At 50.9% G+C, this 20,488-nt stretch overlaps 1 protein-coding gene across 1 annotated transcript in view; it reads right to left on the bottom strand.

Moving 5' to 3' along the window:
- Positions 1–19,198, bottom strand: part of LOC138301827 (valine--tRNA ligase, mitochondrial-like) — a 33,100-nt gene extending 13,902 nt beyond the window's left edge. Inside the window, exons 1-6 of the mRNA XM_069242324.1 lie at positions 19,135–19,198; positions 17,881–18,008; positions 13,575–13,727; positions 2,393–2,602; positions 2,196–2,307; positions 1,262–1,440 (exon numbers count right to left, since the gene is read on the bottom strand). Coding sequence (XP_069098425.1) covers positions 1,262–1,440; positions 2,196–2,307; positions 2,393–2,602; positions 13,575–13,727; positions 17,881–18,008; positions 19,135–19,198 — 846 coding nt within the window. The remainder of the gene's footprint in view (positions 1–1,261; positions 1,441–2,195; positions 2,308–2,392; positions 2,603–13,574; positions 13,728–17,880; positions 18,009–19,134) is intronic.
- Positions 19,199–20,488: the final 1,290 nt, after the last annotated feature.

Here is a 20,488-nt window from a genome sequence, read left to right as displayed (position 1 = left end):
TCGCCCCTCCATCTGCACCCCTCCCATCCCAGCCCCTCCATCTGCACTCCTCCCATTCCAGCCCCTCCATCTGCACCCCTCCCATCCCAGCCCCTCCATCTGCACCCCTCCCAGCCCCTCCATCTGCACCCCTCCCAGCTGCACCCCTCCCAGCCCTTCCATCTGCACCTCCTCCCGTGGCTCGTCACCAAATGTTCCACCTCTTAACCCCTCCATCTGCACCCCTCCCAGCTCCTCCATCTGCACCCTCCCAGCCCCTCCATCTACACTCCTCCCATCCCAGCCCCTCCATCTGCACCCCTCCCATCCCAGCCCCTCCATCTGCACCCCTCCCAGCCCCTCCATCTGCACCCCTCCCAGCCCCTCCATCTGCACCCCTCCCAGCCCCTCCATCTGCACCCTCCCAGCCCCTCCATCTGCACCCCTCCCAGCCCCTCCATCTGCACCCCTCCCAGCCCCTCCATCTGCACCCCTCCCAGCCCCTCCATCTGCACCCCTCCCAGCCCCTCCATCTGCACCCCTCCTAGCCCCTCCATCTGCACCTCTCCCATCCCAGCCCCTCCATCTGCACCCCTCCCATCCCAGCCCCTCCATCTGCACCCCTCCCAGCCCCTCCATCTGCACCCCTCCCAGCCCCTCCATCTGCACCCCTCCTAGCCCCTCCATCTGCACCCCTCCCAGCCCCTCCATCTGCACCCCTCCCAGCCCCTCCATCTGCACCCCTCCCAGCCCCTCCATCTGCACCCCTCCTAGCCCCTCCATCTGCACCCCTCCCAGCCCCTCCATCTGCACCCCTCCCAGCCCCTCCATCTGCACCCCTCCCAGCCCCTCCATCTGCACCCCTCCCAGCCCCTCCATCTGCACCCCTCCTAGCCCCTCCATCTGCACCTCTCCCATCCCAGCCCCTCCATCTGCACCCCTCCCATCCCAGCCCCTCCATCTGCACCCCTCCCAGCCCCTCCATCTGCACCCCTCCCAGCCCCTCCATCTGCACCCCTCCCAGCCCCTCCATCTGCACCCCTCCCAGCCCCTCCATCTGCACCCCTCCCAGCCCCTCCATCTGCACCCCTCCCAGCCCCTCCATCTGCACCCCTCCCAGCCCCTCCATCTGCACCCCTCCCAGCCCCTCCATCTGCACCCCTCCCAGCCCTCCCAGCCTCTCCATCTGCACCCCTCCCAGCCCCCTCCCAGCCCCTCCATCTGCACCCCCCCACCCCCCCGCCCCCCGTGGCTCGTCACCAGGGGGTGCGCGTGCACTCACCTGCAGGCTCAGGTAGACCCGACACTGCTCATTGACGACCCCAACAGCGCAGCGGGCGGGGGTCCTCTCTCCGGCCAGCGGGAGAACCCTGAGGGTCCCGGAGAGGGAGAGGGTCTGCAGCGGCTCCTGGTACTCCTGCAGGATCCTGGCCATGCCCTCCTCGGGGCAGATCACGGTCACTGGGGGGCACAGAGTGAAAGACATCAGCGCTGCCATCGATGGGCACCTGCGCCCGGGGGCATTCCGCTGCCTACACGTGTGTGCAAACCTGAGGGTGCACCGAGCAGCAAAAGCCAGGGGGCAAGAGGGCGCTTCCCTCTCAGAGGCTACCTGGACCCCGTGCCCCAGCGGAGCCCACCTGAGCTAAGATACCCGGGTACACAGGGAGCCCCCTTCCTCTGGCACATGTACCACCTGGGCAAGTGTATGCTTCCTGACCTTCAGCCATGAGATGATGCTTCACCCGCTGACCTGCCTGGCACCATGCCCACCAACACATCACCCTCAATGACCCCCTCCCACCACACTGATAGCGGGACTGTTCTATCACACCTCTTTAGCCTCACACTAGAGGTCACAGGGCCACTCTCTATGGGTAATACTGCTTTACAAGCTAGAAATGTCTGCAAACAAATCACAGATTCCCAAAGCACTGTCTGACCACGAGGTGGGTGTAAACCTGGCGGGTGTGAAGAAAATAAACAGTTCCAGCAGCTGTGGATGTAGTAAACACAACTCTGTCCAGATGAAGAATGTAAACTGTAATAAATCGGGCGGCGGGAAGCACCAACCAGGGCCAGACGCCTCCCAGGAGTGTGAAGGTTGGCATCACCGCTGCCAGTCTGCGGTACACAGTGAAGGGTCCTGGCGTGGGGGCATTAATCCCCCCCGCTTCGTGCACTCACTCACCCTCGGGGCGCCCTGCTGCACTCACCCTCGGGGCGCGCCCGGCTCAGCTGGTACCCCACCCTGAGGGCACGGATGGCACGCACCACGTCCTGCACGAAGAGGAGGTCGCTCTCCACCCGAGGCTGGCGCCAGTGAGCCTGCGAGGAGGGAACACAGTGAATGAGCTTCCGCAGGGGTGACCTCCCTGATACCACCCCTCGGGCCCTGAACCCCCAGACTCACCAGCTGCTGCCCGCAGGGGTAGGGTGCCACGCAGATGCTGGGCGCGGGGGCATCGCCGCGGCGGGGCAGCCGCTGCCAGAGCTCCTCGGCCAGGAAGGGCATGAAGGGGGCCAGGAGCCGGAGGGAGACCTCCGAGCACCAGAAGAGCACCTGCTGCACCCCTCGGACCCGGGGGGGGTCCCCGGCCCTCAGCACCGGCTTCACCGACTCCTGGGCACCGGGAGGGCACCGGGCGGGCACCGGGGAGAGAAGGGGAGACGTTAATGGAGAGACTAGAAGAGACACCAGAGGGGAGAGACATTCAAGGCGAGACCAGAGGGGAGAGACATTAATGGTGAGACTATCAGGGAGAAGAGAAGCGAGAGACATTAATGGTGAGACATTAATGGTGAGACTAGAAGAGAGGGGAGAGACATTAATGGTGAGACTATCAGGGAGAAGAGAAGCGAGAGACATTAATGGTGAGACATTAATGGTGAGACTAGAAGAGAGGGGAGAGACATTAATGGTGAGACTATCAGGGAGAAGAGAAGCAAGAGACATTAATGGTGAGACTAGCAGAAAGAAGAGGAGGGAGAGACATTAATGGTGAGACTAGCAGAGAGAAGAGAGGGGAGAGACTTTAATGGTGAGACTAGCAGAGAGAAGAGAAGCGAAATACATTAATGGTGAGACATTAATGATGAGACTAGCAGAGAGAAGAGAGGGGAGAGACATTAATGGTGAGACTAGCAGAGACTACCCCTGTGTACCTGAGTGAAAGGTTCTTCCCTATCTATCCCTGTGTACCTGAGTGAAAGGTTCTTCTCTATCTACCCCTGTGCACCTGAGTGAAAGGTTCTTCTCTATCTAGCCCTGTGTACCTGAGTGAAAGGTTCTTCGCTATCTATCCATGTGTACCTGAGTTAAAGGTTCTTCTCTATCTATCCCTGTGTACCTGAGTGACTATCTATCCCTGTGCACCTGAGTGAAAGGTTCTTCTCTATCTACCCCTGTGCACCTGAGTGAAAGGTTCTTCTCTATCTACCGCTGTGTACCTGAGTGAAAGGTTCTTCTCTATCCCTGTGTATCTGAGTGAAAGGTTATTCTCTATCCCTGTGTACATGAGTGAAAGTTTCTTCTCTATCTATCCCTGTGTACCTGAGTGAAAGGTTCTTCTCTATCTACCACTGTGTACCTGAGTGAAAGGTTCTTTTCCGTCTACCCCTGTGTACCTGAGTGAAAGGTTCTTCTCCATCTACCCTGGTGTACCTGATTGAAAGGTTCTTCTCTATCTACCCCTGTGTACCCGAGTGAAAGGTTCTTCTCCATCTATCCCTGTGTACCTGAGTGAAAAGTTCTTCTCAATCTATCCCTGTGTACATGAGTGAAAGGTTCTTCTCCATCTACCCCTGTGTACCTGAGTGAAAGGTTCTTCTCTATCTACCCCTGTGCACCTGAGTGAAAGGTTCTTCTCTATCTGTCCCTGTGCACCTGAGTGAAAGGTTCTTCTCTATCTACCCCTGTGTACCTGAGTGAAGGTTCTTCTCGATCTACCCCTGTGTACCTGAGTGAAAGGTTCTTCTCTATCTAGCCCTGTGTACCTGAGTGAAAGGTTCTTCTCTATCTATCCCTGTGCACCTGAGGGACTATCTATCCCTGTGCACCTGAGTGAAAGGTTCTTCTCTATCTACCCCTGTGTACCTGAGCGAAAGGTTCTTCGCTATCTACCCCTGTGTACCTGAGTGAAAGGTTCTTCTCTATCTACCTCTGTATACCTGAGTGAAAGGTTCTTCTCCATCTAGCCCTGTGTACCTGAGTGAAAGGTTCTTCTCTATCTACCACTGTATACCTGAGTGAAAGGTTCTTCTCTTACTACCCCTGTGTACCTGAGTGAAAGGTTGTTCTCTATCTACCGCTGTACACCTGAGTGAAAGGTTCTTCTCTATCTACCCCTGTGTACCAGAGTGAAAGGTTCTGCTCTAGCTACCCCTGTGCACCTGAGTGAAAGGTTCTTCTCTATCTAGCCCTGTGTACCTGAGTGAAAGATTCTTCGCTATCTATCCCTGTGTACCTGAGTGAAAGGTTCTTCTCTATCTATCCCTGTGCACCTGAGTGACTATCCCTGTGCACCTGAGTGAAAGGTTCTTTTCTATCTACCCCTGTGTACCTGAGTGAAAGGTTCTTCTCTATCTATCTCTGTATACCTGCGTGAAAGGTTCTTCTCCATCTACCCCTGTGTACCTGAGTGACTATCTATCCCTGTGCACCTGAATGAAAGGTTCTTCTCCATCTACCCCTGTGTACCTGAGTGAAAGGTTCTTCTCTATCTATCCCTGTGTACATGAGTGAAAGGTTCTTCTCCATCTACCCCTGTGTACCTGAGTGAAAGGTTCTTCTCTATCTAACCCTGTGTACCTGAGTGAAAGGTTCTTCTCTATCTAGCCCTGTGTACCTGAGTGAAATGTTCTTCTCTATCTACTTCTCTATCTATCCCTGTGTACATGAGTGAAAGGTTCTTCTCCATCTACCCCTGGGTACCTGAGTGAAAGGTTCTTCTCTATCTAACCCTGTGTACCTGAGTGAAAGGTTCTTCTCTATCTAGCCCTGTGTACCTGAGTGAAATGTTCTTCTCTATCTACTTCTCTATCTATCCCTGTGTACCTGAGTGAAAGGTTCTTCTCTATCTAGCCCTGTGTACCTGAGTGAAAGGTTCTTCTCTACCTACCCCTGTGTACCTGAGTGAAAGGTTCTTCGCTATCTACCCCTGTGTACCTGGGTGAAATGTTCTTCTCTATCTATCCCTGTGCACCTGAGTAAAAGGTTCTTCTCTATCTACCCCTGTGTACCTGAGTGAAAGGTTCTTCTCTATCCCTGTGTATCTGAGTGAACGGTGATTCTCTATCCCTGTGTACCTGAATGAAAGGTTATTCTCCATCTGTCCCTGTGTACCTGAGTGAAAGGTTCTTCTCTATCTACCCCTGTGTACCTGAGTGAAATGTTCTTCTCTATCTACCCCTGTGTACCTGAGTGAAAGGTTCTTCGCTATCTACCACTGTGTACCTGAGTGAAAGGTTCTTCTCTATCTAGCCCTGTGTACCTGAGTGAAATGTTCTTCTCTATCTACTTCTCTATCTATCCCTGTGTACCTGAGTGAAAGGTTCTTCTCTATCTAGCCCTGTGTACCTGAGTGAAAGGTTCTTCTCTATCTAGCCCTGTGTACCTGAGTGAAATGTTCTTCTCTATCTACTTCTCTATCTATCCCTGTGTACCTGAGTGAAAGGTTCTTTTCTATCTACCCTGTGTACCTGAGTGACCATCAATCCCTGTGCACCTGAGTGAAAGGTTCTTCTCTATCTACCCCTGTGCACCTGAGTGAAAGGTTCTTCTCTATCTACCCCTGTGTACCTGAGTGAAAGGTTCTTCTCTATCCCTGTGTATCTGAGTGAAAGGTTATTCTCTATCCCTGTGTACCTGAGTGAAAGGTTATTCTTTATCTGTCCCTGTGTACCTGAGTGAAAGGTTCTTTTCTATCTACCCCTGTGTACCAAAGTGAAAGGTTCTTCTCTATCTACCCCTGTGTACCTGAGTGAAAGGTTCTTCTCTATCTAGCCCTCTGTACCCGAGTGAAAGGTTCTTCTCTATCTATCCCTGTGCACCTGAGGGACTATCTATCCCTGTGCACCTGAGTGAAAGGTTCTTCTCTATCTACCCCTGTGTACCTGAGCGAAAGGTTATTCGCTATCTACCCCTGTGTACCTGAGTGAAAGGTTCTTCTCTATCTATCTCTGTATACCTGAGTGAAAGGTTCTTCTCCATCTAGCCCTGTGTACCTGAGTGAAAGGTTCTTCTCTATCTACCGCTGTATACCTGAGTGAAAGGTTCTTCTCTTTCTACCCCTGTGTACCTGAGTGAAAGGTTGTTCTCTATCTACCGCTGTACAACTGAGTGAAAGGTTCTTCTCTATCTACCCCTGTGTACCAGAGTGAAAGGTTCTGCTCTATCTACCCCTGTGCACCTGAGTGAAAGGTTCTTCTCTATCTAGCCCTGTGTACCTGAGTGAAAGGTTCTTCGCTATCTATCCCTGTGTACCTGAGTGAAAGGTTCTTCTCTATCTATCCCTGTGTACCTGAGTGACTATCCCTGTGCACCTGAGTGAAAGGTTCTTTTCTATCTACCCCTGTGCACCTGAGTGAAAGGTTCTTCTCTATCTATCCCTGTGTACCTGAGTGAAAGGTTCTTCTCTATCTATCCCTGTGCACCTGAGTGACTATCCCTGTGCACCTGAGTGAAAGGTTCTTTTCTATCTACCCCTGTGTACCTGAGTGAAAGGTTCTTCTCCATCTATCTCTGTATACCTGCGTGAAAGGTTCTTCTCCATCTACCCCTGTGTACCTGAGTGACTATCTATCCCTGTGCACCTGAATGAAAGGTTCTTCTCCATCTACCCCTGTGTACCTGAGTGAAAGGTTCTTCTCTATCTATCCCTGTGTACATGAGTGAAAGGTTCTTCTCCATCTACCCCTGTGTACCTGAGTGAAAGGTTCTTCTCTATCTAACCCTGTGTACCTGAGTGAAAGGTTCTTCTCTATCTAGCCCTGTGTACCTGAGTGAAATGTTCTTCTCTATCTACTTCTCTATCTATCCGTGTGTACCTGAGTGAAAGGTTCTTCTCTATCTAGCCCTGTGTACCTGAGTGAAAAGTTCTTCTCTATCTACCCCTGTGTACCTGAGTGAAAGGTTCTTCGCTATCTACCCGTGTACCTGGGTGAAATGTTCTTCTCTATCTATCCCTGTGCACCTGAGTGAAAGGTTCTTCTCGATCTACCCCTGTGTACCTGAGTGAAAGGTTCTTCTCTATCCCTGTGTATCTGAGTAAACGGTTATTCTCTATCCCTGTGTACCTGAGTGAAAGGTTATTCTCCATCTGTCCCTGTGTACCTGAGTGAAAGGTTCTTCTCTATCTACCCCTGTGTACCTGAGTGAAAGGTTCTTCGCTATCTACTACTGTGTACCTGAGTGAAAGGTTCTTCTCTATCCCTGTGCACTGAGTGACTATCTATCCCTGTGCACCTGAGTGAAAGGTTCTTCTCTATCTACCCCTGTGTACCTGAGTGAAAGGTTCTTCGCTATCTACCACTGTGTACCTGAGTGAAAGGTTCTTCTCTATCTATCCCTGTGTACCTGAGTGAAAGGTTCTTCTCTATCTATCCCTGTGTACCTGAGTGAAAGGTTCTTTTCTATCTACCCTGTGTACCTGAGTGACTATCAATCCCTGTGCACCTGAGTGAAAGGTTCTTCTCTATCTACCCCTGTGCACCTGAGTGAAAGGTTCTTCTCTATCTACCCCTGTGTACCTGAGTGAAAGGTTCTTCTCTATCCCTGTGTATCTGAGTGAAAGGTTATTCTCTATCTACCGCTGTATACCTGAGTGAAAGGTTCTTCTCTTACTACCCCTGTGTACCTGAGTGAAAGGTTCTTCTCTATCTACCGCTGTATACCTGAGTGAAAGGTTCCTCTCTTACTACCCCTGTGTACCTGAGTGAAAGGTTGTTCTCTATCTACCGCTGTACACCTGAGTGAAAGGTTCTTCTCTATCTACCCCTGTGTACCAGAGTGAAAGGTTCTGCTCTAGCTACCCCTGTGCACCTGAGTGAAAGGTTCTTCTCTATCTAGCCCTGTGTACCTGAGTGAAAGGTTCTTCGCTATCTATCCCTGTGTACCTGAGTGAAAGGTTCTTCTCTATCTATCCCTGTGTACCTGAGTGACTATCCCTGTGCACCTGAGTGAAAGGTTCTTTTCTATCTACCCCTGTGCACCTGAGTGAAAGGTTCTTCTCTATCTAGCCCTGTGTACCTGAGTGAAAGGTTCTTCGCTATCTATCCCTGTGCACCTGAGTGACTATCCCTGTGCACCTGAGTGAAAGGTTCTTTTCTATCTACCCCTGTGTACCGGAGTGAAAGGTTCTTCTCTATCTATCTCTGTATACCTGCGTGAAAGGTTCTTCTCCATCTACCCCTGTGTACCTGAGTGACTATCTATCCCTGTGCACCTGAATGAAAGGTTCTTCTCCATCTACCCCTGTGTACCTGAGTGAAAGGTTCTTCTCTATCTATCCCTGTGTACATGAGTGAAAGGTTCTTCTCCATCTACCCCTGTGTACCTGAGTGAAAGGTTCTTCTCTATCTAACCCTGTGTACCTGAGTGAAAGGTTCTTCTCTATCTAGCCCTGTGTACCTGAGTGAAATGTTCTTCTCTATCTACTTCTCTATCTATCCCTGTGTACCTGAGTGAAAGGTTCTTCTCTATCTAGCCCTGTGTACCTGAGTGAAAGGTTCTTCTCTACCTACCCCTGTGTACCTGAGTGAAAGGTTCTTCGCTATCTACCCCTGTGTACCTGGGTGAAATGTTCTTCTCTATCTATCCCTGTGCACCTGAGTAAAAGGTTCTTCTCTATCTACCCCTGTGTACCTGAGTGAAAGGTTCTTCTCTATCCCTGTGTATCTGAATGAACGGTGATTCTCTATCCCTGTGTACCTGAGTGAAAGGTTATTCTCCATCTGTCCCTGTGTACCTGAGTGAAAGGTTCTTCTCTATCTACCCCTGTGTACCTGAGTGAAATGTTCTTCTCTATCTACCCCTGTGTACCTGAGTGAAAGGTTCTTCGCTATCTACCACTGTGTACCTGAGTGAAAGGTTCTTCTCTATCTATCCCTGTGTATCTGAGTGAAAGGTTCTTTTCTATCTACCCTGTGTACCTGAGTGACCATCAATCCCTGTGCACCTGAGTGAAAGGTTCTTCTCTATCTACCCCTGTGCACCTGAGTGAAAGGTTCTTCTCTATCTACCCCTGTGTACCTGAGTGAAAGGTTCTTCTCTATCCCTGTGTATCTGAGTGAAAGGTTATTCTCTATCCCTGTGTACCTGAGTGAAAGGTTATTCTTTATCTGTCCCTCTGTACCTGAGTGAAAGGTTCTTTTCTATCTACCCCTGTGTACCCAAGTGAAAGGTTCTTCTCTATCTACCCCTGTGTACCTGAGTGAAAGGTTCTTCTCTATCTAGCCCTCTGTACCCGAGTGAAAGGTTCTTCTCTATCTATCCCTGTGCACCTGAGGGACTATCTATCCCTGTGCACCTGAGTGAAAGGTTCTTCTCTATCTACCCCTGTGTACCTGAGCGAAAGGTTCTTCGCTATCTACCCCTGTGTACCTGAGTGAAAGGTTCTTCTCTATCTATCTCTGTATACCTGAGTGAAAGGTTCTTCTCCATCTAGCCCTGTGTACCTGAGTGAAAGGTTCTTCTCTATCTACCGCTGTATACCTGAGTGAAAGGTTCTTCTCTTTCTACCCCTGTGTACCTGAGTGAAAGGTTGTTCTCTATCTACCGCTGTACACCTGAGTGAAAGGTTCTTCTCTATCTACCCCTGTGTACCAGAGTGAAAGGTTCTGCTCTATCTACCCCTGTGCACCTGAGTGAAAGGTTCTTCTCTATCTAGCCCTGTGTACCTGCGTGAAAGGTTCTTCACTATCTATCCCTGTGTAACTGAGTGAAAGGTTCTTCTCTATCCATCCCTGTGTACCTGAGTGACTATCCCTGTGCACCTGAGTGAAAGGTTCTTTTCTATCTACCCCTGTGCACCTGAGTGAAAGGTTCTTCTCTATCTAGCCCTGTGTACCTGAGTGAAAGGTTCTTCACTATCTATCCCTGTGTACCTGAGTGAAAGGTTCTTCTCTATCTATCCCTGTGCACCTGAGTGACTATCCCTGTGCACCTGAGTGAAATGTTATTTTCTATCTACCCCTGTGTACCTGAGTGAAAGGTTCTTCTCCATCTATCTCTGTATACCTGCGTGAAAGGTTCTTCTCCATCTACCCCTGTGTACCTGAGTGACTATCTATCCCTGTGCACCTGAATGAAAGGTTCTTCTCCATCTACCCCTGTGTACCTGAGTGAAAGGTTCTTCTCTATCTATCCCTGTGTACATGAGTGAAAGGTTCTTCTCCATCTACCCCTGTGTACCTGAGTGAAAGGTTCTTCTCTATCTAACCCTGTGTACCTGAGTGAAAGGTTCTTCTCTATCTAGCCCTGTGTACCTGAGTGAAATGTTCTTCTCTATCTACTTCTCTATCTATCCCTGTGTACCTGAGTGAAAGGTTCTTCTCTATCTAGCCCTGTGTACCTGAGTGAAAGGTTCTTCTCTATCTACCCCTGTGTACCTGAGTGAAAGGTTCTTCGCTATCTACCCCTGTGTACCTGGGTGAAATGTTCTTCTCTATCTATCCCTGTGCACCTGAGTGAAAGGTTCTTCTCTATCTACCCCTGTGTACCCGAGTGAAAGGTTCTTCTCTATCCCTGTGTACCTGAGTGAAAGGTTATTCTCCATCTGTCCCTGTGTACCTGAGTGAAAGGTTCTTCTCTATCTACCCCTGTGTACCTGAGTGAAAGGTTCTTCGTTATCTACTACTGTGTACCTGAGTGAAAGGTTCTTCTCTATCTATCCCTGTGCACCTGAGTGACTATCTATCCCTGTGCACCTGAGTGAAAGGTTCTTCTCTATCTACCCCTGTGTACCTGAGTGAAAGGTTCTTCGCTATCTACCACTGTGTACCTGAGTGAAAGGTTCTTCTCTATCTATCCCTGTGTACCTGAGTGAAAGGTTCTTTTCTATCTACCCTGTGTACCTGAGTGACTATCAATCCCTGTGCACCTGTGTGAAAGGTTCTTCTCTATCTACCCCTGTGCACCTGAGTGAAAGGTTCTTCTCTATCTACCCCTGTGTACCTGAGTGAAAGGTTATTCTCTATCCCTGTGTATCTGAGTGAAAGGTTATTCTCTATCCCTGTGTACCTGAGTGAAAGGTTATTCTTTATCTGTCCCTGTGTACCTGAGTGAAAGGTTCTTTTCCATCTACCCCTGTGTACCCAAGTGAAAGGTTCTTCTCTATCTAGCCCTGTGTACCTGAGTGAAAGGTTCTTCGCTATCTATCCATGTGTACCTGAGTGAAAGGTTCTTCTCTATCTATCCCTGTGCACCTGAGTGAAAGGTTCTTCTCTATCTACCTCTGTGTACCTGAGTGAAAGGTTCTTCTCTATCCCTGTGTATCTGAGTGAAAGGTTATTCTCTATCCCTGTGTACCTGAGTGAAAGGTTCTTCTTTATCTGTCCCTGTGTACCTGAGTGAAAGGTTATTTTCTATCTACCCGTGTACCCGAGTGAAAGGTCCTGCTCTATCTACCACTGTGTTCCCGAGTGAAATGTCCTGCTCTACCTACCCCTGTGTACCGGAGTGAAAGGTTCTTCTACCGCTAAAGGACTCTTCGAAGTGACTGCCCGGAGGGATGCGACCTTCCAGGAGAAGTATTGCACAACCTTGTGGCTCAAAGGGAGGCCCAGAAGTCTCGGAAGCACAGCATTAAGGTCCCACGTGGGAACAGGAGCTGTTCTTGGAGTGATTATTCCTAAGCTCCTTCATGAAACCTTCAATGACCGGAGTTTTAAACAGAAGTGTATTGTCTGTGTGACGTGCTGGAAACCAGTGCTGCTGCGCGTGATACATGTGTGTGCCAACCCTGCCTCCTCGAGGGGCACCAAGGGGTAGAGGGGGTCTTGCCTGAAGGAGCTTTGTTTATCTGATAATGAAGAGAGCTCCCCCACTTTCCTGCACAGCACGCATGTGTAGCAGGCCGCATGCCTCCTTCGGTGTGAGCGCACACTCAACAGGTGAATGAATATATCCAAACTCTATGACCTAAGATGCCAACCCACCAGGTTTATCGCCCTGACGCTTGGACTTCCACGCTGTCCTGGAAGCTTGGTTAAAAGGTCTGCCTTGATGGGCAGCTTCTCGTACGGAGGGACCAACATTTCCAGAAGCACGGAGCACCAGGGTCCCGCACCAAGAATGAGAGCCACTGACGTGTGTCTGAGCTTCTGAGCTCCCTATGGATGGAAAGATAGTGGCAGAAATGTTCCTACCCAGCTCTTCCACAGCATGAATATTCCCCATGGATGGACAGCTATGGTACCTCCTTTGGTCACACATTCTCCAAGAGGTGGCACTCATCTGCAAGGCTACGTCATCGGCTTGTTACCCTCTGGAAGGTGCCCTCCATGAGGCCAATATTCCAGGGACCGCAGGGTGGCCATCAGTGACCGGTTCAGTGTGTCCGCCAGACTCTGATTTCTTGGCCTGTGCCCTGAATGCTTGTGCCCCGCCACAGCTCCCCACACAAGCTGCATCTCACTGGCTCCCGAGGGGTCTGGAACCAGGAGAAGCCCCTGGACCCTGCGCGGGCCTCTGCATGGGCCGAAACATGCTGACCAGTGGATGCTGGACACATTATGAGCCCAAACACTCAACCTTCCTATCATTTTAATCTTACAAAAGACAACCTCAAGGAAAAATATTAGAGTACCAAGTGATTCTGTCCACTAGTTATCAAAACGTGTTTGCTGAAAAGATCCCCTCAAGGCGCTACTGGTGGGAGCTCATTCTGACAAGTGGACCATCCGTGCAAATGAAACCGTAGACCGACGAGAACCCCTGCAGCGGTTACCGGGCGAGGCTTTTCCATCCCGGAAACAGGCAAACACTCTTGGGTTAGTCGGGGTCAGTTTGTCTCTTGTGTAACCTTTGCGCAGCTTGTGCTCCATCATATCACATTAACCTACCGGCTTTGTCCCTCAGTGGCATCTGTACCGCATTCTATGGGCGCTGTTAATGCACTACTGGACAGAAATGCGCTTTAAATCCAATTCTAATGTTGTCCAGAATGTTCCTTCCAGGGAGAAGACATGAAATAGGAGGAGGAGAGGAAATCGGAGGAGGCAAGTGAGTAAAGGCATTGGATGAGAAGACTACAGAGAGAGAAAGAAAGAGGAAGGAGAGTGGGAGATAAAACAATGGAAAAGAGAGGTCAAGGGACAGAGTGCAAATAAGGACAGAAGGGTGGAGAGGGAAATGCAGCACACAGATGACAGAACAAATAAGAAATAGCAAAACTGGTATAAAAACAAAAAAGAAAAGAGTGTGAGAGCTGTTGCAAACAAAGAGAACCCCGACAAAGAGAGAGTGAGTAGACAGACAAGCAGGGAGTGAGGTAAAACACACTGGACACGCAGGGGAAAGAGCGCAAACAAGAAGGAAGAGACGGCACGTGCGCTCTCATATGAGACCTCCAGCATCGTGTCCGCCCCTCGCTCACCAAGTAAACATCACAGAAGTTCTGCAGCCAGAAGCCGTGAATGGCTGAGGTGACTGAGTGAAGCTCGTAGTCTGCGAAGTGACGGCCGCAGTCACTGACTGTCTGCGAGAGGCGGCTGCAGATCCAGACATCCATGGGAGAGGTCGGAGACAGCTGCCACGGGAGGGAAACGGAGGTACATTGTTAGGGGGTCGATGTTAAACCAAGGAATAATCGTGGCATCGGCAAGGGTGCACGGTCTGTAGGAGCGGAGACCACCAACTATGAAAAGTGACAGACATTCCACTCACATCAAACTGAGGTGGAACCAACATGGCCTCCAAGGTATTGCAACCAACATGGCCTCCCAAGGTATTGGAACCAACATGGCCTCCCAGAGGTATTCGAACCAACATGGCCTCCCAGAGGTACTGAAACCAACATGGCCTCCCAGAGGTATTGGAACCAACATGGCCTCCCAGGGGTATTGGAACCAACATGGCCTCCCAGGGGTATTGGAACCAACATGGCCTCCCAGAGGTATTCGAACCAACATGGCCTCCCAGGGGTATTGGATCCAACATGGCCTCCCCATAGCCTCCCAGAGGTATTTGATCCAACATGGCCTCCCCGAGGTATTGGATCCAACATGGCCTCCCAGAGGTATTGGATCCAACATGGCCTCCCAGAGGTATTGGAATCAACATGGCCTCCCCAGGTATTGGAACCAGCGTGGCCTCCCAGAGGTAGTGGAATAAACATGGCCTCCCCAGGTATTGGAACCAGCGTGGCCTCCCAGGGGTAGTGGAACCAACGTGGCCTCCCAGGGGTAGTGGAACCAACATGGCCTCCCAGAGGTATTGGAACCAACATGGCCTCCCAGAGGTATTGGAACCAACATGGCCTCCCAGAGGTATTGGAACCAACATGGCCTCCCAGGGGTATTGGATCCAACATGGCCTCCCCATAGCCTCCCAGAGGTATTTGATCCAACATGGCCTCCCAGAGGTACTGAAACCAACATGGCCTCCCAGAGGTACTGGAACCAACATGGCCTCCCAGGGGTATTGGAACCAACATGGCCTCCCAGGGGTATTGGATCCAACATGGCCTCCCCATAGCCTCCCAGAGGTATTTGATCCAACATGGCCTCCCCAGGTATTGGAACCAGCGTGGCCTCCCAGAGGTAGTGGAATCAACATGGCCTCCCCAGGTATTGGAACCAGCGTGGCCTCCCAGAGGTATTGGAACCAACGTGGCCTCCCAGGGGTATTAACCAACATGGCCTCCCAGAGGTACTGGAACCAACATGGCCTCCCAGAGGTACTGGAACCAACATGGCCTCCCAGAGGTACTGGAACCAGCGTGGCCTCCCAGGGGTAGTGGAACCAGCGTGGCCTCCCAGGGGTATTGGAACCAACATGGCCTCCCAGAGGTATTGGATCCAACATGGCCTCCCAGAGGTATAGGCACTAACATGGCCTCCAAAATGTGTTAGAACCAACATGTGGCTTCAAGGGGACCTAGAACCAACGTGGCATACGAAAGGTGTGTAAATGATATAACATAAGAGAGTACCAAGAAGTAACAATACCTCAGGGAGGTGCTGGAACCAACCTGATACCCTAGAGCACAAAAATCAATACGAGGTGCCGGAATAACACTCTTCCTCCACTGAGTAACAAGATAATGCGAGTCTGAGAACCTTCCAGATATCAACTTTCTTGATTTTTCCTCAACACATGGCAGGGAGCTTCTTAAACAAGAAACAGAAATCACCTAGGAAGGCAGTTGAGCCTGCTGCTGAGAACTATACTGGCTGTTAAATGCCTGCTCAGCAAGTTACAGGCAAGATAAATAGGTGAGGGCCTATAACAGGAGAGGGCTTGGAACACAGGAGATGGCCTAGAACACATAAGAGGGCCTAGAACACAGAAAAGGGCATGGAACACAGGTGAGGGCCTGGAACACAGAAGAGGGCCTGGAACACAGAAGAGGGCCTGGAACACAGAAGAGGGCCTCCAACACAGAAGAGGGCCTAGAACTAGAACACAGGTGAGAGCCTAGAACACAGGTGAGGGGCTAGAACACAGGCGAGGGGCTAGAACACAGGCGAGGGGCTAGAACACAGGAGAGGGCCTGGAACACAGGAGAGGGCCTGGAACACAGGAGAGGGCCTCGAACACAGAAGAGGGCCTAGAACTAGAACACAGGTGAGAGCCTAGAACACAGGTGAGGGGCTAGAACACAGGCGAGGGGCTAGAACACAGGAGAGGGCCTGGAACACAGGAGAGGGCCTGGAACACAGGAGAGGGCCTGGAACACCGGAGAGGTCCTGGAACACAGGAGAGGGCGTAGAACACAGAAGAGGGCGTAGAACACAGAAGAGGGCCTAGAACACAGAAAAGGGCCTAGAACACAGAAAAGGGCCTAGAACACAGAAAAGGGCCTAGAACACAGAAGAGGGGCTAGAACACAGGAGAGGGCCTGGAACACAGGAGAGGGCCTGGAGCACATGAGAGGACCTCAAACAGAGGAGAGGGCCTCAAACAGAGGAGAGGGCCTCGAATACAGGAGAGGGCCTGGAACACAGGAGAGGGCCTGGAACACAGAAGAGGGCCTGGAACACAGAAGAGGGCCTGGAACACAGAAGAGGGCCTAGAACTAGAACACAGGTGAGGGCCTAGAACACAGGTGAGAGCCTAGAACACAGGCGAGGGGCTAGAACACAGGAGAGGGCCTGGAACACAGGAGAGGGCCTGGAACACAGGAGAGGGCCTGGAACACAGGAGAGGGCCAGGAACACAGAAGAGGGGCTAGAACACAGAAGATGGGCTAGAACACAGAAGATGGGCTAGAACACAGAAGATGGGCTAGAACACAGGAGAGGGCCTGGAACACAGGAGAGGGCCTCAAACACATGAGAGGGCCTCAAACAGAGGAAAGTGCCTCGAATACAGGAGAGGGCCTAGAACTAGAACACAGGTGAGGGCCTGGAACACAGGTGAGAGACTAGAACACAGGAGAGGGCCTAGAACTAGAACACAGGTGAGGGCCTAGAACACAGGTGAGAGCCTAGAACACAGGTGAGGGGCTAGAACACAGGCGAGGGGCTAGAACACAGGAGAGGGCCTGGAACACAGGAGAGGGCCTGGAACACAGGAGAGGGCCTGGAACACAGGAGAGGGCCTGGAACACAGGAGAGGGCGTAGAACACAGAAGAGGGCCTAGAACACAGAAGAGGGCCTAGAACACAGAAGAGGGCCTAGAACACAGAAGAGGGCCTGGAACACATGAGAGGGCCTAGAACACAGGTGAGGGCCTGGAACACAGGTGAGGGGCTAGAACACAGGAGAGGGCGTAGAACACAGGAGAGGGCCTGGAACACAGGAGAGGGCCTGGAACACAGGAGAGGGCCTGGAACACAGGAGAGGGCGTAGAACACAGAAGAGGGCCTAGAACACAGAAGAGGGCCTAGAACACAGAAGAGGGCCTAGAACACAGAAGAGGGCCTGGAACACATGAGAGGGCCTAGAACACAGGTGAGGGCCTGGAACACAGGTGAGGGGCTAGAACACAGGAGAGGGCGTAGAACACAGGAGAGGGCCTGGAACACAGGAGAAGAGGGCCTGGAACACAGGAGAAGAGGGCCTGGAACACTGGGGAGGGCCTGGAACACTGGGGAGGGCCTGGAACACAGGAGAGGGCCTTTAAAAACCAGCAGAAGCTGAGGAAGAACGGCTTCGATTTCTTGAGACGAATCCGCCACTAGAGGGTGAAATATAAATCAACCACTAACAACCCTCTGCTAAGCCGCTGTCTGCAATGGAGCCCTCATGGTTCTAATATTAGTGGATAAAGCTTGGAGACCCAGGACACAGATGGTCTCTGGGAGGTGCTGAAACCAACAGAAGTGTCTAAAAAGAAGGAGTTTAAAGGAATAAAACAAACGAGGCCTCTGAGAGGTGCCAGAAACGAGGTCTCCAACTGCCATTCAAATCTATACGGTTTTTTAGAGGTGCTCAAACAAAGAAGGTGTCCAAGAGGTGCTAGAACCAAGCTGGCCTCTGAGAAGTGCCAGGATGAATATGTATTTCTTTGAATGATGCTGAGATGAACAAGACCTTAGAGAGATGTAATATTCAGTAGAGATCCTCCCAATCCACCGGCCAATAGGTGGCGGGATCAGCAAAGCCTCAACTGGTTTCAGAATACACCTGGTCTCTAGTAGGGACCTGAATCTCCCAGGAGTGGCAGGAAATTAAATCTTGAGCGCTCTTCCACGAGTCATAATTCCTACCAGAAGCATCTGAACAACAAAACTCACCTCCCCGAGGGGCACTGGTGAAAACTCCTCCCCCAGGGCAGCCAGCGTGAACTTCAGCGAATTCCAGACCTTGTTGCAGAAGTGTCGGATGCTGAGGACGGCAGCCACGTCGAGGTTAAGGTCATCGCCTGGAAGAAGGAGGAGAAGGACGCAAGAGAGTACCAATGACATCACATGCAGAAACAACTCGGGCTTCAGGGTGGAGCCCATCGCTTTGTTTACGGGATCCTACTCTGCCTGTCTGTTGGACCGTCCATTCGAGTTTAGAGCACACCTAGAGCTTTTGTAACTCAAGTTTTACATTTCTTTTCTTCATTGATTATTTCAACTCGTGAACATCTCAGTACACAGATCAATAAGTCAATCAATCAATAAATGGCTTTATTTGATTGTGTAAAAAACAATCACAAAAGCATTAAGGTCAGAAATAATTATAGAAAACATGAATACACTTAAAATACGGGATGATAAAAAAGGGAGATATCAGACTGTCAATAAATTTTGTTTACGTAAAACTGACTTCAAAAACTTTCCTACATTAGAGCAGAAGAAGGGGTTTGGGAGCATGAGTAGGACGGGCTTACGTTGGTCGAAACTAAAACTTAAGAACTGGTTCTTGAAAACCTTTTGGTTTGCAATGTATAATATTTACAACTGAAGACAACGTGTCCTAATGTTTGTGCGGTGATCCCATCGCAAGGGCAGGCGAGGATGGGCGCTTGATCATACTGGACCTAGACGTCCCAGCCGCAGTGTGGCTAAGACTGATCTTCCCAGGGCTCTGGACCCAAGTCAAGAAGGGCTCGAGATGATGATGTTCGAATGATGCCCCAACCCCTCTTGTCTCTAGGTGTCACACTGACATAAAGAGCTTTGTAACTTTGAGGGTATCAGCTTTGGCCAAGCAGTGGGTGATGTAAGCATTCTGGCCATCCCATGGCTTTGGAGGTGGATTTCACATACCAGGGGAGGACAGTGCCCTTCTCGCGGTTCATACAATCTGTGGTAACCTGGCGTCTGAGAGTACCATGATTCTTGGCCCACTGGAGCAGATGCACGGGCCAAACACAGTTCCTCGTGTAATGAAGGCGTGGAATCAAGGGGGGAAGGCCGAGCAGACGCTGGAGAACAGATTATCCTCTGCGGGTACCCCAGTAACATCCCAGTGACCCCAACTCCAGAACCATACCTTGGAACAGGTAAACATTCTGACATATCAACCTCCAGGAGAGGTTGGATCTGCCTGTTGCCTACATCGAACCAGGCCCCAAGAGAACGAATCAAACATCGGTTCGCGACGCGCAGCATCCACAACCATTTGGAGTTAAACGTAATTTCTAGGTAGGGGAGGCTGGTAACCTGCCCCACATGCCCACCCTTGATCCAGAAGGAACCTTCCTGGGCTGCTCTTCAGTTACACATCATGTATGTAGGTTTGGAGATATTCGTTTCAATTCTAAATTATCCATAAAACAACTAATCTCTTAATCTGGGCCCTCAAACCTTTGGGGGTACGGGGCATCGAAAGAGCAGAATGTCCTTAAAGCACAGCAGGCGCGAAGGTGGGCCTGAGCTTAGCAGGTCGTTCCCTGAGGATTGCACACGCTTGTACCACTTACGGACAAGGGGACACCGTGGGAGCCAGGACGCGGCCCTGGTGACCACCTCGCTGCAAATTAAAGGAATCTGCTCACTCGCCTCCCGGCTACACCTTACAGTGGTACTCGCCCCACAGCGAAGGGCCCGTAGAAACAACGAGCCTGGTCAAACACTAGGCCAGACTCTTTCAGAACTTACTGTGGTGAACTCTGTCGAAGGTGCTGCTGAAGTCCACAGAGGAGAGAAGCACCCCCCCCCCCTTGGCAATGACTGGGTAAAGATGGAGACATTGCTCTATGGTACAGAGTCCCTCTCTAAACCCATAGTGCTTGGGAGAATGCACCTGATTACGCCCGGCCCACTTCTGAATCCTACTGGGGACAACACGCCCAATGACTGACTGTGGACTCCAACCGAGAAACTGATCTACAGCACTGGGGTCTCGCCTACATCCAGGAATCATCATAGCTGTGGGCCAAGAGACCCGGAGCCCACTAGCAGCAGCGCTGTTAGCCACGTTAGGAATAACAGGCGTCCAGCACCCCACTTTCTCCTTGTAAAGATCCAGGGAGACCCAGTCAGGGCTGGAGGCCGTCCTCGGAGGACTGACGCTAATTGCCTCGCTCCCCTCAGTTAAACCAAATCTAATCAAAGGTGCTCTACATAGCTACAATATATGGGTTCTGGATAGGATTAGACCGCTTTATAGTGGTTAACCCTGAGCTCAGCACTAATGTTTGCCCCCAGACCACCTGTCAAGGCTTCAGAAACTTTCGATCGGTTGACAATTTTCCAAAAACCACTGGAGTCCTTTACAGCCATAGCTGCTACAAGATTGCCTCACATTTCATGCTCGACAGCCAGCTTTCTGGCATGAATGGATTTTTTATACGCACCTCGTGAGGTAGCCAATCTTTGGGGAGCTGCTTAGTAGCCGCCCTGCATTCCTCGTTAAACCAGCCTGGGTCAGGTTCATGACTCACTGGGCACAATGGACTGTTTTAGGTCA

This window comes from Pleurodeles waltl, chromosome 6 (genome assembly GCF_031143425.1).
Source record: "Pleurodeles waltl isolate 20211129_DDA chromosome 6, aPleWal1.hap1.20221129, whole genome shotgun sequence".
NCBI classification, from domain to species: Eukaryota; Metazoa; Chordata; class Amphibia; order Caudata; family Salamandridae; genus Pleurodeles; species Pleurodeles waltl.
Note: the sequence above shows the minus strand (reverse complement) of the source record. Positions and strands in the feature narration are given on the sequence as shown.